The sequence below is a fragment of the Nicotiana tabacum genome, chromosome 8, assembly GCF_000715075.1.
Source record: "Nicotiana tabacum cultivar K326 chromosome 8, ASM71507v2, whole genome shotgun sequence".
NCBI lineage: Eukaryota > Viridiplantae > Streptophyta > Magnoliopsida > Solanales > Solanaceae > Nicotiana > Nicotiana tabacum.
The window spans coordinates 78351037-78367610 of record NC_134087.1 but is presented as its reverse complement, the minus strand read 5'-3'; the positions used below and the strand labels follow the sequence as shown (position 1 = coordinate 78367610).

The window sequence follows — 16574 nt, the reverse complement described above, 5'->3', positions numbered from 1 at the left end:
TTTCTAAAAAATCTCTTATATAAACTCAATAAGCAATAATGGTTAACTTAGGATATATCATAAACAATCTTTGTTAAAAATTTCCAGAAAATTTATTACCTTCGCTGATTTCAAGTGAAAAGGAGACGTTTTTATAAAACGCAATTTTGAAATGCGTTTTTCCTTAACGTCACGTTAATGTAAAACGTCCTTCAAAATTATGTTTTATATATTTTGGCCACTAAATATTTTTTACACCTATTTATATATTTTGAATCCAAAAATATAACATTTAGGATCCCGACCGGTAGTTCGTGGCTCTTCAACAGCATATAAAGGAAGAGAGAGGGACTAGATCAGGAAGGACCATATCTGTTAGAGTGCATATCATTAACTCATTAAGGACCATAAGGAAGGACCATTGATTCATTTTCTCTCTCCAGCAGCATATAAATTAAGAGAGAGGGAATAGATTTTTTTCCTGTTTTTAACTTGATATTCTACTGAATAGAGCTGCAATAGCAGTAGCACTGAGTTCCTATCCTTAAACTTTTTGTTAAAGCTATTCATTTGATTTCTCCACTTTTATAGTGGAGAGCACTCTAGGCATTAACGATGGGGAAATTTGCAATTACAACAATTATGATGGGTTTTCTGCTGTTGTTCTTGTGTGCTGGTGTTACTGAAGCAGTGTACATGAAGTACAAAGACCCAAAACAGCCACTGAATGTTAGAATAAGGGATTTGATGCACAGAATGAGTCTTGAAGAGAAAATTGGTCAGATGACTCAGATTGAGAGACATTTAGCTTCACCTGAGATCATGAAGAACTACTTCATTGGTAAGCATTTCACAAAAATCTTGAGGTTTTACATTACCATAATGGAGATGTATCATTTATTAAAATTTTAAAAAAGATATATATATTGCTAGTACAAAACCTCGAGATTTCTAGTAGTAATTTTTATTTTTATTTTGTATAATATTGCACCAAGATGAGTTTAAATTGAGCAACATGGTCAGTGAGGATTCACATAGCCAACCCAGCTTGCTTGAGATTGAGACATAGTAGTAATAGTACTTGTTATAATTCATATATGTATAGGTTGCAGGTTTGAATTTGTTGACCCCCTTGTTAAAACTTCTGGCTCCGCCACTTTGCTGCACAAGAGTACTAGGTGCAGTGTAGTGTGAATGAAAGCCTGCCTTTTCTGGTTTAGTGAAGTGTGAATGATTTGATTGTGGCAGGGAGTGTACTGAGTCTTGGAGGAAGCGAACCAGCTCCAAAAGCTACTGCTGCGGACTGGGTAAAGATGGTTAATGAGATTCAGAAGGGTTCCCTTTCAACACGCCTTGGTATTCCCATGATCTATGGAATTGATGCAGTCCATGGGCACAACAATGTCTACAAAGCCACAATTTTTCCACACAATGTTGGCCTTGGAGTCACAAGGTAAAGGAAATGGTAGTAACAATTATTTGCAACTTATTGAGCGGCATTCTTCTTGTAAATGTTTATACTGAATGTGAAATTAGAAGAAATATACATGGTTAGTGTTTGTGATATATAGTCTATGCTTCAACTTTTGGACTTGATAGGCTTGAAGATTTGATGTTTCCGTCATTATGGTTCTAAGCCATGGAATCACATTGCATAAACTTGGGAGGTGGGGCTGACTTGTTAATTTAGAAGATCTCCAAGAGTGTCTGTAATCAGGAGTCGTTTCTAGAGATTGAGTATTTGACCCCTAGTGGTGATTACAATACTCTCGAGGAAAATTGAATTTACATTTTGCGTTGGAAATTTGTGTCTTTGAACCTTCATTATTTTGCTTACATAAATGGGGTTGCTGAGACTCCCTGCCCTGTTTCTCTTTACTGCTTGGTGTGAGGGTGGAAGCACGGCTTCAAAATTATGGCTGGAAGTATATTGTGCCGTATATTTTATTTGTATCATAGTCAAATAAGGAAATAGAAGAGATTTAACCTTTCTTTTCCTTGAGAGAAAGAAGAGATTTAACCAAGCAGTTGGTTCTTTTACAACTTGCTCTTGAAGTTCTTTCATCTCATATACTGATATTCGGAATTATCTCAACTTCGCAATAGAGACCCACAGCTTGTGAAGCGGATTGGGGCTGCAACTGCTCTTGAAGTCAGAGCTACAGGAATCCCTTATACTTTTGCACCTTGTATCGCCGTGAGTACCATAACATCATATGTAGCCTGTATGGTATTTATTGTCTTTATTTGATACTTTCATCACAAGTCTGGGTGTTTATCTTTGCTTGATACCTGTTATCATAGGTCTGTAGAGATCCAAGATGGGGTCGGTGCTTCGAAAGCTACAGCGAAGATCATAGAATTGTTCGAGCAATGACTGAGATCATTCCTGGTTTACAGGGAGATATTCCAGCGAACTCCCGTAAGGGTGTTCCTTTTGTCGAAGGAAAGTAAGAATCTCTAGTCTTTCACATCCTTGTTCTTTTTTACTCTGTTTGGTGAACTCATTGGCATGTTAGAACTATAAATGAAATTAAATATGCCTTTCTAGGGGAAATTGGATGAGCCAATTGAGAAAAATGTAACTTCATTTGACTTCAGGAGAATTGTGATCTAACTTTCAACTAACTGTGACCTTCTTGGTTTCAGTACACATCCTCAACCACATATAGTCTTTAAATCTATCTAATATGCTCTCCAATGACATTGGTTACTTGTTTAATTGGATAAGTTACTTCTCCCAATACTTCTTAAATCTATTACTTCATTCCATTAAATAATATTTGTTTCCTCCATCACGATTTACTTAATTTATATTTTCTTTTTATTTTGTCCCAAGTCCCAATTTATTAATCCTTTTCTGAAACTTTAAACATTCTCGAGGATGTTAGACAACCATAGCTTGCCAAAAAGGAATTGAAAAACAGCCATTACTTACAAGAAATGAACTTTTGCCATTACTTACAAGAATTGAACTTTTACTTCAACCTTAGTATGGAAAAAGTCTGATATAATGAAGAATCAAAATTTTCTGTTCCTTCCTAGTCAAGTGAGAACAATAAAGTGTGATAATGGCATTATAAATTATCTACGATGGTCCTCTTAACCTTCATTATATGAGAAATTTTTTCTTTAGGATATACAAGATTAAAAACGACCACATTCGCCATACGTTGAGGATAAATGAGAGAATATCGCTTAACATGGTCATGTCCTGCGTTGACCTCTAGATGTCCTGGTCCGTAGATGTGAAACCATCGTGAGTGAAGGTTTTAAAAGGAGACGAGGTAGTCCTCAAATCACATGGAAGGAAATTGTCGTGAAAGACCTAAAATCTCTTAAAATCAATGCAGACCTAGCAAAAGGTAGCGCACAATGGAAGAAAAAGATTTATATTGGCGACACCAGTTAGTTGGAAATTTGTTGTCATGCTAATTCATTTAATTTAGGTCTATGCTTTTTAGGAGTCCTTTAGCCCTATTATGGATTCTTTACCAATAGGAAATACAAGGTGCATATCATTTTTGTATTTTTTACTTTGTATAACATTGGCTTGTGATGAATTTAAACGGAGAACATGATTAGTGAGAATTCATATAGCCGACCCAACTTGTTTGGGACTGAGTCTTAATTGTATATACAAATGTTCAAGTTTCAAGCAGAATAACAGTAAGCTGTGCAAAATACCATTATAGAAGTCTAGTATAAATTGCTTTGGAATAGTTAAGAAAAGTTCTTTTTAGTGGCTTGTGTTTATCACCGAACATCCCTTATATATGCAAATGTGCTTTAGGATTAAAGTAGCAGCCTGTGCTAAGCACTTTGTGGGCGATGGTGGCACTGTCAAGGGCATTGATGAAAATAACACTATTATCAGTGCAAATGAGCTACTTAGCATCCACATGCCAGCCTATGTTGATTCCATTATAAAGGGAGTTTCAACAATAATGATATCTTACTCAAGCTGGAATGGTATGAAGATGCATGCTAATCGTGATCTGATCACTGGTTTTCTCAAGGGAAAGCTCAAGTTCAAAGTAAAAAAGCAGCTTTGTTCTAAGTTATTGGTCTAAATATAGTGGGGAGATTGCTGATCATCATATCTTATGCTGCTTTTTATATCAGGGTTTTGTCATTTCAGATTGGAACGGTATTGACAAGATTACCGATCCACCCCATGCGAATTACTCTTACTCTATTCAGGCTGGAGTTCTTGCTGGAATTGACATGGTCAGTCTAAAGGATTAATACCAAAGTTGCCTGTTATAGAATATGTAATTACTCGTTTTGATGGGTTTTCAATGTCTTTGCCTTATGTTTTGATTATCTAACAAACTAACTGTCAAGAACCAGATAGGGAACCTGACACATTTGGGCTACATTACAAATTAACGGATTCCAGCTAAATGCGAACTGCTATAGCTTCAGGAGATGGAGAACCGAACAAGGACCTGATACCCTTGTGGTTCCCTCATAGCAGTACGAAGTCAATTGGACGCAGCTGGAAAGCGACGTGACTGCCTGCACTGCACTGTTTCCAGCGGTCACTTGTCTTTTGACCAACTAAAGTGCTTACATCATTCAAGTGATGTCATCAAGGTGTATTAACAAGAAGATTATATCAAAACATCACTTGAACACTTGAGAATTCACTTCAAGCATTCAAGCCTTCTGCAAAACAGTGAACTTAATTCTCAAAATTTTGAAGAACAAAGTTAAACGCTACTATGGACCAGTTCCTAAATCTAGTATTTGTGTTGTCCTTAGTTGAGTTGTAACTTTGTGATTGTTCTTATATTAATTCCTAAATTACTTAGCTAGAAGCGTTGCTTAGGAAACCTTTTGTAAAACCATAAACTTTCTAAGTTTGTGTTGTGACTAGAGTTAGTCATAAGTTGAAGTCTTTGTAACTAGTAAGTTACAAAGTGGCTTGTGGTAAGAGTATCACAAGTTAGTTGAGTTAAAGTCTTTGTAATAGAGTCATTACAAAGTGGCTTGTAATAGAGTGTTTACAAGTTAGTGAAGTTGAAAGCCTACGAGTGTAAGTCGTGGATTTTGTCCCCTTGTGTAGAATTTTTCCACGTAAAAATCCCGTGTCTCATTTATTTACTGTTTCAGTAGCATTCTCAGAAAAAACACATAGAGGACCAGGTACTCTACAGTTTGGTGGACTCGTATAATCTAACAATTGGTATCAGAGCGGGTTCCTCCTATCAGGCTAACACCTAGGAAGGATCCGGATGGCTGCTCCACCAAATTTTGAAGAAGGACAATCTACATACAGACCACCCAGGTTCAATGGGCAATACTATGGATGGTGGAAGACAAGAATGCATGATTTTATCATGGCCGAGGATTCTGAGTTATGGGATGTCATATGTGATGATCCTTACGTCCCAACAAAGGTACTTGAAGAACTTCCATTCTCAATGCCAAAAACCAAAAAAGAATACTCCGATGCAGACAGGAAAGCTGTGGAGACGAATTTTCGTGCCAAGAAGATTTTGGTATGTGGAATAGGACCTGATGAATATAATAGAATCTCTGCGTGTGATACTGCTAAGGAGATATGGGAAGCTTTGCAAGTAGCTCATGGGGGAACCACTCAAGTAAAACAATCTAAGGTTGATATGCTCACTATCGAGTATGAACTCTTTAGGATGAAGGACGATGAATCTATTCAAGATATGCACACAAGATTCACCTCCATCATAAATGAGTTACACTCGCTTGGTGAAACCATTCCTAGAAACAAGCTAGTGAGGAAAATTCTCAGCATCCTGCTTAGTTCTTGGGAAAGCAAGGTGAATGTTATTACTGAAGCAAAGGACCTGTAGGAGCTAACCATAGATGAGCTGATTGGAAATCTGAAGACCTACGAGATGAAGAGGAAGATAGACAGTGAAAGAAGAGAACCAAAAAAAGAAAAGAATCTAGTTCTCAAAGCTGACAGCAATGACTCAAGTGAGGAAGACAGTGACATGGCTTACCTAACCAAAAGATTTCAGAAGATGGTCAGAAGAAATGGAGGAATGCTGAAAAGGGGCAGCTCTAGCAAACCAAAGAACTATGATCTCTGCCATAAGTGTGGAAGGCCTTGGCACTTCATCAAAGACTGTCCTCTCCTGAAGCAAGAGTTCCCCAAGTATAATCCTGAGAAAGCAGCTAAGAGGAACCCGGTTCCTGACAAGGACTTCAAAAGGAAGAGATCTGCTGACAATGTGGTGAAACAGGCTCTTGCAGCATGGGGAGACAACTCCAGTGAGTCTGAAGATGAAACTGATGCTGGTGACAGCGCCATGATGACAGTTGAAAGCGAGGAAAAAGAATATGATTCAACTTTTATGAAGACTATGACAACAATGAGGTAAATTTTAGGGATGTTCAGAGAAATCTGAAATCCTACTCTCCTAAGAAACTTATGTCTTTAGCTAATGTTCTGATTGATGCCTATCATAGTCTTGTGGAGGATAAGGATGCCTTGACCTTAGAACTAGGGGAAGCTGAACAAACCAGAGATGATCTGGTAGTGTGTGTAGTTGATCTGAAGGAAACCATTTGTGAACTAGAGAAAGAAAAAAGTGTCTTAACCGAAAAAATTGCCAATATAGAGAATGAAAGAGATGACTTTGTGGTTGTAGTTGTTGATCATAAGGAAACCATTGAGAATTTCAGTAAAGAAAAGGAGGCCTTAGTGAAAAGAGTGACTGAGATTGAGGAAGAAAGAGATGATCTCTTGGTAGTAGCTGCAGACCTGGGGGAAACAATAGAGGGACTAGGAACTGAATCTAAATCAGGAAATACTGGAAAAGGAAAAGAGGTAGCCAGTGAAGAACACATTAGGCTTGAAAACGAGTTGAAAGCTGTGAGAACTAGGCTGTGTGTTGAAACTGAGAAAAACAAGCATCTCCAAACTGAACTGGAAAGAGTAAAAAATGATCTTGAAAAGTCCCTAAAGTGGACCTGGTCCTCAGAAGCTATCACTGCCATGTACGTTAATAATGGTGAAAACAGGCAGGGAATAGGGTTCCAAAGGGAGAAAACCCCTTACAACCCCCATAGCAAGTATGTGACTGTACCAGATAACTGGTTGTACCCACTGTGGGAACAATGGGCATTTCAAGGAAAATTGCCAAGCCAGGGTCCAGTTCATTCAGAAAAACAAAGTGTTTGCTGAAAATGTAACTAATAAAAAGGGACCAGGTTCCACCCACAAAAAACACATTACCTGCATGGACTAAGAGAGCTCTTATTCATCCTCCTGCCTACTACAAGGGACCCAAACTTGCTTGGGTTCCTAAAACTAACTCTTGATCTTCTTGTGCAGGGAACAATGAAAGGAAGTAGTCAACAATGGTTCATGGATAGTGGATGTTCAAAGCACATGACTGGGAACACCATGGACTTCCTTTCACTAAAAGCCCTGCAAGGAGGGAGTGTATCCTTTGGCAACGGGAAAAAGGGATACATTCTTAGAGTTGGAAAAGTCGGGAAATCACTCACTCACTCTATTGAAAATGTGTACTATGTAAATGGTTTGAAGTACAGTGTCTTGAGTGTCTCTAAGATCTGTGATAAAGGAAACAAGGTGGAGTTCTTGTCCAAGATATGTACAGTTACTAATCTGGTAACTTGTGAAGTGGTATTTGTGGCCAAAAGATACAAGAACATCTATGTTGCTGATTTTGAGTCCTTACAAAGTGGGGATCTGAGTTGTCTGAAGGCTATTGATGATGATGCTGAACTCTGGCACAGAAGATTGGGGCACGCAAGCTTCTATCTTCTGAACAAACTAATTCAGAAGGACCTGGTCCATGGTCTACCCATGTCAAAGTTCAAGATACAGAAAGTTTGTGATGCCTGTGCTAGAGGAAAGCATGTGAAGTCCTCTTTTAAATCTAAAAAGGATGTAAGCACCTCAAAGCCACTCGATCTTCTGCATATGGATTTATGCGGGCCTATGAGAGTGCAAAGCAGGGGAGGAAAAAGATACATCTTTGTGACAGTGGATGACTACTCCAGATTCACATGGATTTTGTTTCTTAGAGCTAAAGATGAAACATTTGAGGTGTTTGTGGCATTTGTGAAGAAAATCCAGGTGAAGATGAAGTCTAGAGTCGCATGTATCATATCAAATCATGGAACAAAATTTGACAATGCCAAATTTGATGAGTTCTGCAATGAAAATGGCATTGCTCACAACTTCTCAGCTCCAAGAACCCCCCAGCAAAATGGAGTAGTAGAAAGGAAGAATAGAACTCTTGAAGAAATGGCAAGAACAATGTTGATTGACATTGGGATCGCAAAGAACTTCTGGCTGAAGCTGTCAACACTGCCTGCTACTTGGTGAACAGGTGCATGATCAGATCTCTTCTAAACAAGACCCCATATGAGTTGTTGAATGGAAGGAAACCCAAGCTAACTCACCTAAGAGCATTTGGGTGCAAATGTTATGTTCTCAACAATGGAAAAGATCAACTTGGTAAATTTGATGCCAAAAGTGATGAAGGAATATTTCTGGGCTATTCTTCTCAAAGCAAAACTTACAAGATATATAACAAGCGGACTCAATGTGTTGAGTAAAGTGTTCATGTTATTTTTTATGAGTCCTATCCCTCCTGTGAGAAGAGTGCTGAAGAGGATCAAGATGGAGAACCCTTACTAGTCCCTGGTGAAGTCACTGACATGACAAATAAAAAGACATATATGATGAGCCAAGTGAAAGAGCCAAGTGAAAGAGCCAAGTGAAGACAATGTTGCTTCTTCTTCAATGGAACCAGGTACCTCAATTACAACCATTGAAGCTGAAGAAAGAGTGGTAGATGCAGTCCAGGGTACTCCACTAGTACCTGAGAGAAGGACACAAGAGAACCAGTTAACTATACCCTTCTCCTCTACAAATGAACCTCAATTGTCTAACTGGAAACACAAAAGTTCTCATCCTCTTGACAACATAATCACTCCCCTAGACTCTGGAGTACAAACCAGGTCAAAAGCCAGAAATTCACTTGCCTTCTTAGCCGCCCTTTCCCAAATAGAACCCAAAAATATCAAAGAAGCCCGGAAAGATGCAGACTAGATCACAGCCATGCAAGATGAGCTACATCAGTTTGAAAGGAACAATGTTTGGCACCTAGTACCTAGACCCTCAGATCGAACAATTTTAGGAACCAGATGGGTATTCAGGAACAAGCTTGATAAACATGGAAACACTACAGGGAAAAAGGCTAGGCTAGTGGTTCAAGACTACAATCAGGAGGAAGGGATTAATTATGATGAAACATTTGCTCCAGTCGCTTGCATGGAAGCTATTAGAATCCTAATCGCTTTTGCATCTCATATGGAATTCACCTTGTTCCAAATGGATGTCAAAAGTGCATTTCTGAATGGACTTCTTAAGGAAGAAGTCTATGTGAAGCAACCTCCAAGGTTTGAATGTCATGAACACCCTGAATATGTGTTTAAACTGGACAAAGCATTGTATGGGTTGAAGCAGGCTCCTCGAACTTGGTATGAAAGGCTGTCAAAATTCCTTAGAAAATGGCTTTAAAAGAGGGAAAATTGACAACACCTTGTTCCTAAAGAAACGGGGAAGGAACCTGCTCATTGTTCAGGTCTATGTTGATGACATCATTTTTGGGGCAACAACTGACTCTCTATGTGAAGAATTTGCAAAGCTCATGGGAAGTGAGTTTGAAATGGGCATGATGGGGGAACTGAATTTCTTTTTGGGTTTTGAAGTGAAGCAGTCCACAAAGGGTACATTCATCTGCCAGCAGAAATACATCAGGGAGCTCTTGAAGAGGTTTGATATGGAAGCATCAAAGGTGATAAAAACTCCCATTGCTACGGCTACTCGACTGGACATGAATGAAACTGGATCTCCTATGAATCAAACTATGTATAGAGGCATTATTGGGTCTCTTCTCTATCTCACTGCCAGCAGACCTGATATTGTCTTTAGTGTGGGGCTATGTGCAAGGTTTCAATCAAATCCGAAGGAATCTCATTTGAAGGTTGCCAAAAGAATTTTGAGATACCTTAAGGGAACACAGGACTTGGTCCTATATTACCCCTCAGGTGACAGTTTTAATCTCATTGGGTATGTTGACGCTGACTATGCAGGTTATCTTGTGGACAGGAAAAGCACCTTTGGAATGGCTCACTTTCTAGGATCATGTCTTATCTCTTGGGGCATAAGGAAGCAAAACTCAGTGGTTCTTTCTACAGCTGAAGCAGAATATGTAGCTGCAGCATCATGTTGTGCTCAACTCCTATGGATTAAGCAGCAACTGGAGGATTGCGGGGTATTTGCTGATTGTGTGCCTCTTCTATGTGATAACACCAGTGCACTCAACATGGCCAAGAATCCATTTCAACATAAAAGGACCAAGCACATTGATGTGAGGCATCATTTTTTGAGAGACAATGTGGAGAAAGGGCTGATCTGTATGAAGTTCTGCAGCACAGAAGACCAAATTGCATATATATTCACCAAAGCATTGAGTAGGGAACATTTTGAAAGAAACAGGGTGAAGTTGGGGCTTTTGAAGCCCAATTGAGCACCTGATTCCTCATCAATTGGCTATGAAAATAACCTTCAGGTAAAACTAGCTAAAGTGTTTTCTGGCCAAGTCTAACTCACTTCAATGCTGTTGCAGGTAAACACGCATGATGAGTATAGAAGCTGTACATGCAGTGCATGGATGATAAACGAGGATTGATATTTTCAAATAATAGGTCAAGAACCTGGTTCTTGTACCAAAAGTTAATAGCTTTGTGCATTCTCTAATACACGTCTTGAAAAGGTACAAATATCAACTGCCATGTCATCCACCTTTTCAGACCCTGCTGTCACGTCTTTTCACTTCAAATCGTTCCATCTCCCTCTAAAACGTTGCAACTCTTTAAGCACAACTGCCGTTTCAGAACCGGTTTCAATCTCTCTCCTCATAATTATCCTCTTTTATTAAAACCATCTCCCTTCCTCACAGACCACAATCCTCCGTTAGAACTTCTCCAAGAATTCTCTCTCTTTATCCCTTCAATGGCTGACACAAACCCAGCAATTCCTGCCTCAGACATCTCTAACACTGAAAAACCTAGTGAGTCCTCCGTCCCCACTGAGTCCTCTGTAACTATTCCTTTTCTCATCACTAAAATCACTCCTAACCCAGTCTTCTCGTCTCCCTCTAGTTCTACGCCGACCATCGCAGAAACCCCTAAAATTGTTGATCTCTCTTCTCTATCCTCTGAAGTTCCCGTTGATCAAGGGAAAAATGGAGAACAAGGTAAAGTCCTGAGGTCGCAGAAGTCTCTGCCATTGTTGTTTCAGATTATGTGGTGGCTATGTAGCCTATCGAGGAAGGAAATATCGCGACTATATTTGTGGTATCTGCTGATGGAAAGAACATGAGGTAATTTCTGGCGCCTCCGTGTCTCAAAGGAACAAGACATAGGGTATAGGGGAAGAAGGAGCCATGGTGGTTGTTGAAGTCTGCACTAGCAGAAACTACTGGGCCCTCTCGTGAGGAACCTGACCCCCCCTCTCTGGAGGAAACTGGACAGGGCTCTCACACCCAGGCTAGTTCTGCTCCTGCATTTGCTGTTGAGCCCTTGGACATCCTAGAGCCTTGAGACAAGGTCTAGTGAAGAGGAGGATTTCCTAGTCAAGAGAAAGGAAGTTATCACCCCTGAATCTTCTACTAAGCGCCCAACTACAAGGTTACAGGCGAAGGTAGCTTATGATTCTGCCCTTCAAAAGAGCAGAAAGAGTAGTCAAAAGAAAAAGAGGAGACTGGTGAAAAACAATGTTGTTGTGTGTGACAAAGAAGTCCCTGTGGTAGAAGTGGAAGAGGAAACACCAAAGGAACCTGGTTCCTTGGTGAGAAGGTCCGAGAAAAAGAAGCAGTCTGCTTCAGTAAAGAAAGTTTCAACCCCCAGTTCAAAGTTGAAGGATGTTGTGAGTGAGCCCTCAATTTCTGATGAGGATATGTTAGTCAAGTCTAAGGGAAAAGAGAAATCAAGTGATGTTAAGTCTGGCAAACGAAAGTCTGAAACTGTTAAGGAACCTGGTTCTGTGAAAAAGCTGAGGAGTGAAGGTAGTTCTGCTTCAGAACGCCTAAGGCACCAAAAGGTTCTGTTGGGTCGTACGTTTGACCCAGCGATCTCTGATATGGCTGGTATGCGGCAAGTTCTTGCAATGGTTGAGTTCCAACAATGGGAACATCTGTTTCAAATGGATGCACCCAAAGTGTATGAGGACGAGGTACGAAGTTTTTATGCCAGCCTCTTCCCCGTTGATACAGACCATATTTGTGCCTTGGTGAATAATGTAGACATTGTGTTTGATGTGAGTTTGCTCCGGGATATTCTCAGTCCCTACGGATGGTGTGACTAGTGTGAATGATGCATGTCAGTATAATTTCCGGAATGCTGTGGTAAAGGACAATGCGAACCAAAAGGGGGACCAGATCCACAAGAAGGCACTACTCCCTATTTATCAGTTGCTCTTCGAATTGGTAAACAAAGTTCTGTTATATCGTGCTGAGAGGAGGTCCATGACCTCTAAGTCTGACTTGTTTTTAATGGAGCAACTGAATGGCTTTAATCCTGTCAACCTGCCTGCTATTATGATCGAACACATGCAAAAAGTAGTAACCTTTAAGGATGGTAATCATGGTCTTCCTTACGGGTTTCTGCTTACGCAAGTGTTTAAGTTTTTTAAGGTGCCGCTGGGGCAAGGCAAGATAGGAACTAAGAAGCAGACTATCTCACAGACAACGTTGGAAGAATGTGAATGTATAGAAAAGAATGGGGGGATAGATAGTACATCAACCATCTCACAACTCATTAATGCTCAAAATTGTGCAACTGAGGAGATTCGAAGGTTGAAAGCTAGGAATCCTATCCTGGAAGGTCAGCAAGCTCAAGGGACTCTGGCGTCAAATGATGAAGTGACTCGTTTGGCACAAGATAATGCTGATCTCAGGGCACAAGTGGAGAATCTGAAAGCAGAACTGCTCAATGAGCAAAAGTCGTCCAATGCCCGAATAGACTTAGTTCTCCAAACTCTTGCTGCAAGCTTCCAAGCCCTCTACTCCTAGTGCCCCCTAAGTAACCCCACTAGTGACCAGTTTCTGGAATTTTTTTTATGATTTGGCAGATGTTTTGTTTCTTTTTTTTATATGTGGTTGGAATGTAACAGTGCTGCTCCTGTTTTTAACAGTCCAATTCTGCCCTTGCTTTTTAAGCAAAGGCATATGTTTTCAATATATAAAATCTATCCTCTTTTAGTATCTCCTTGCTTGTATTCTTTGTTTCTCTTCTCTATCATGTTGTGTGCACATATATGGCATGAGTTAGCTAGGCTAGACTTCTTTATGATGTTTCCCTGCGTGTGTCTTTTTAATGATGCCAAAAGGGGGAAGTATAGAGTCAGAGGAACTTATGAAGTTCATGTTACCTTATCTGGTTCTCTTTGCTCTAAATGCATGTTATCAATGTCTAAGTTTGTCATCATCAAAAAGGGGGAAATTGATGGGTTTTCAATGTCTTTGCCTTATGTTTTGATGATCTAACAAACTTACTGTCAAGAACCAGATACGGAACCTGACACATTTGGGCTACATTACAAATCAACGGATTCCAGCTAAATGTCAACTGCTATAGCTTCAGGAGATGGAGAACCGAACAAGGACCTAATACCCTTGTGGTTCCCTCATAGCAGTACGAAGTCAATTGGACACAGCTGGAAAGCGACGTGACTGCCTGCACTGCACTGTTTCCGGCGGTCACTTGTCCTTTGACCAACTAAAGTGCTTACATCATTCAAGTGATGTCATCGAGGTTAACAAGAAGATTATATCAAAACATCACTTGAACACTTGAGAATTCACTTCAAGCATTCAAGCCTTCTGCAAAACAGTGAACTTAATTTCAAGAGCTTGAAGAACAAAGTTAAACGCTACTATGGACCAGTTCCTAAATCTAGTATTTGTTTTGTCCTTAGTTGAGTTGTAACTTTGTGATTGTTCTTATTGTAATTCCTAAATTGCTTAGCTAGAAGCGTTGCTTAGGAAACCCTTTGTAAAACCATTAACTTTCTAAGTTTGTGTTGTGACTAGAGTTAGTCATAAGTTGAAGTCTTTGTAACTAGTAAGTTACAAAGTGGCTTGTGGTAAGAGTATCACAAGTTAGTTGAGTTAAAGTCTTTGTAATAGAGTCATTACAAAGTGGCTTGTAATAGAGTGTTTACAAGTTAGTGAAGTTTTTGTCCCCTTGTGTGGGATTTTTCCACGTAAAAATCTCGTGTCTCATTTACTTACTGTTTCAGTAGCATTCTCAGAAAAAACACATAGAGGACCAGGTACTCTACAGTTTGGTGGACTCGTATAATCTAACACGTTTCCCTCTAAATTGTCACCTGACACTATTAGCTCAGCATTAGTCCACTCAAGTTGTAATTACTTTTCACTTTCCTAATGCGTTTAGTTTTTATTGTCGCAGATTATGGGTCCGGAGAACGTGACTGAATTTCTTGATGATCTGGCTTTCCAAGTCAGGAATAATATCATTCCCATGAGCAGGATAGACGATGCAGTTAAGAGGATATTAAGGGTTAAATTTGTCATGGGGCTGTTTGAGAACCCATTGGCTGATCTCAGCTTAGCGAACCAATTAGGAAGCCAGGTAATTTCCCCATTCACAAAAGTTATCATGACAAGCCTTTCCAAGAGGATGCGAGACAACCTCTGTCAAAATCACAAGTTTCCTTTCTGGAATGTGAATTTTCTTCACCTGGATCTATCTAACCTTGAGTTAGTTCCTTTTTTATCAACTTAAATTCTTTCTGTAGGAACACAGAGAATTAGCAAGAGAAGCAGTGAGGAAATCACTTGTACTATTGAAGAATGGGAAAGCTATTAGCCAGCCACTAGTTCCCCTTTCGAAAAAAGTGGCGAAGATACTTGTGGCTGGTAGTCACGCTGACAATTTGGGTTACCAGTGCGGAGGCTGGACTAGGAGTTGGCAGGGAATTGAAGGGAATGATCTTACCACAGGTATCTCTCAGTTCTTTAAGGCATTGTGGATCAAATATTGTCCTTGACAAAACACCTTGATTAGCAGTTATTACGAACTATTGAGACTCCTCCTTTGCAACCTCTTGATGTGTTTGTGATAATTTTTTAGTTTTCTTTCATCTGGCACTTCTATTCAGTACAAATAAAACTCAAACGTTTACTCTTAGCTATTAGTAGTGCACATTATATTTGTTTCGACGTCTTAGAATTCTATTAAAGAACAACTTTGCCTCTAATTTAGATGGCAATTCAATTAGAGCAGAGATCCAGAAAAAATCTTAGCAGTAGTTGTTTTAGTGGAGTTAGTTAAAAATACGTCTGTTATTAGTTAAAAATGGGTGAGTGCAATAGTTCATCTAAGGGTGACATCAAGAGTAATATAACATAGCCTCATCTTTTAGTACTTGATTCCTAGACATGTAAAGCTTTTTCTTCAGCGAAGTTTAATGTCACTCGGGATGGAGTAAAATGGGAAGGTGAATTGATTAGGCTTGGTCCGCTTGGATAGATCATAGATTGTCTTGGCAGGAGTTGAATATTGCTTGGCCACTTCTACAAACTGTAAACCAAATATTTCTGCTTTTTAGACGAGTTGCAAAGAATGATCTAAACCCTTTTGCTCTCATGTTAATAAAGTTACTCATAAAGATTACTGTCATTTCATTGTCAAACTCTGTGAATGGGAATTATTAGTTCTTGTGGCATCAGACTGAACAAGCTCTCATATATTTGGATACATACAGGAACTACAGTTTTAACTGCTGTGAGAAACACAGTCCATCCATCCACACAAGTGGTTTACAGGGACAATCCAGATATAAACTTTCTAAAGTCCAACCACTTCTCCTATACCATTGTTGTCGTAGGTGAAACACCCTACGCAGAGACATTTGGCGATGGTGCAAATCTTACAATACCTGAACCTGGTCCCAGTACTATAACTAATGTCTGTGGAGTTGTGAAATGTGTAGTGGTTGTCATCTCTGGGCGTCCAGTCGTGACTGGGCCTTATCTTGCAAATATAGACGCCCTCGTGGCTGCATGGCTTCCGGGAAGTGAAGGCCAAGGTGTTGCTGATGTTCTGTTTGGTGACTATGGATTCACAGGCAAACTTGCGCGCACTTGGTTCAAGTCAGTTGACCAGCTTCCCATGAATGTTGGCGATCCACATTATGATCCTTTGTTTCCTTTTGGATTTGGTCTCACAACTGAGCCTGTCAAGAGCTAAATCTCCTCCGCTGGTCTTTCACTTTGCTGTTCAATCGTAATTTAGAGCTTTATTTATGCCTTGTATCGAACAATTTTAGTTTTCCCTTAAAGAATAGAAGAAGGGAAACAGAGAAAAACAAAGACTACTTGTATAATAATAAAAAGGTGACAAAATATTATGGATAAGAGAAGACTATATTACACTGTTAGAGTCAGGGGTGTAAATGGATATTTAAAAGGATTAGTTACCTCCTATAGCAAAGGTTGATACCTTATTTATTTTAATAAATACCCTTTCAAAAA

General features: G+C 39.5%; 1 protein-coding gene across 1 annotated transcript; it reads left to right on the top strand.

Annotated features, from left to right (window-relative positions):
- The first annotated feature begins 265 nt into the window (after nucleotides 1–265).
- On the top strand, nucleotides 266–16457 carry LOC107780083 (uncharacterized). Its single transcript, XM_016600605.2, has 9 exons — nucleotides 266–820; nucleotides 1228–1432; nucleotides 2086–2176; nucleotides 2284–2429; nucleotides 3773–4016; nucleotides 4105–4209; nucleotides 14488–14670; nucleotides 14837–15041; nucleotides 15806–16457. The coding sequence occupies exons 1-9, from the start codon at nucleotides 595–597 to the stop codon at nucleotides 16288–16290; spliced, it is 1890 nt and encodes a 629-aa protein (XP_016456091.2). The 5' UTR covers nucleotides 266–594; the 3' UTR covers nucleotides 16291–16457.
- Nucleotides 16458–16574: the final 117 nt, after the last annotated feature.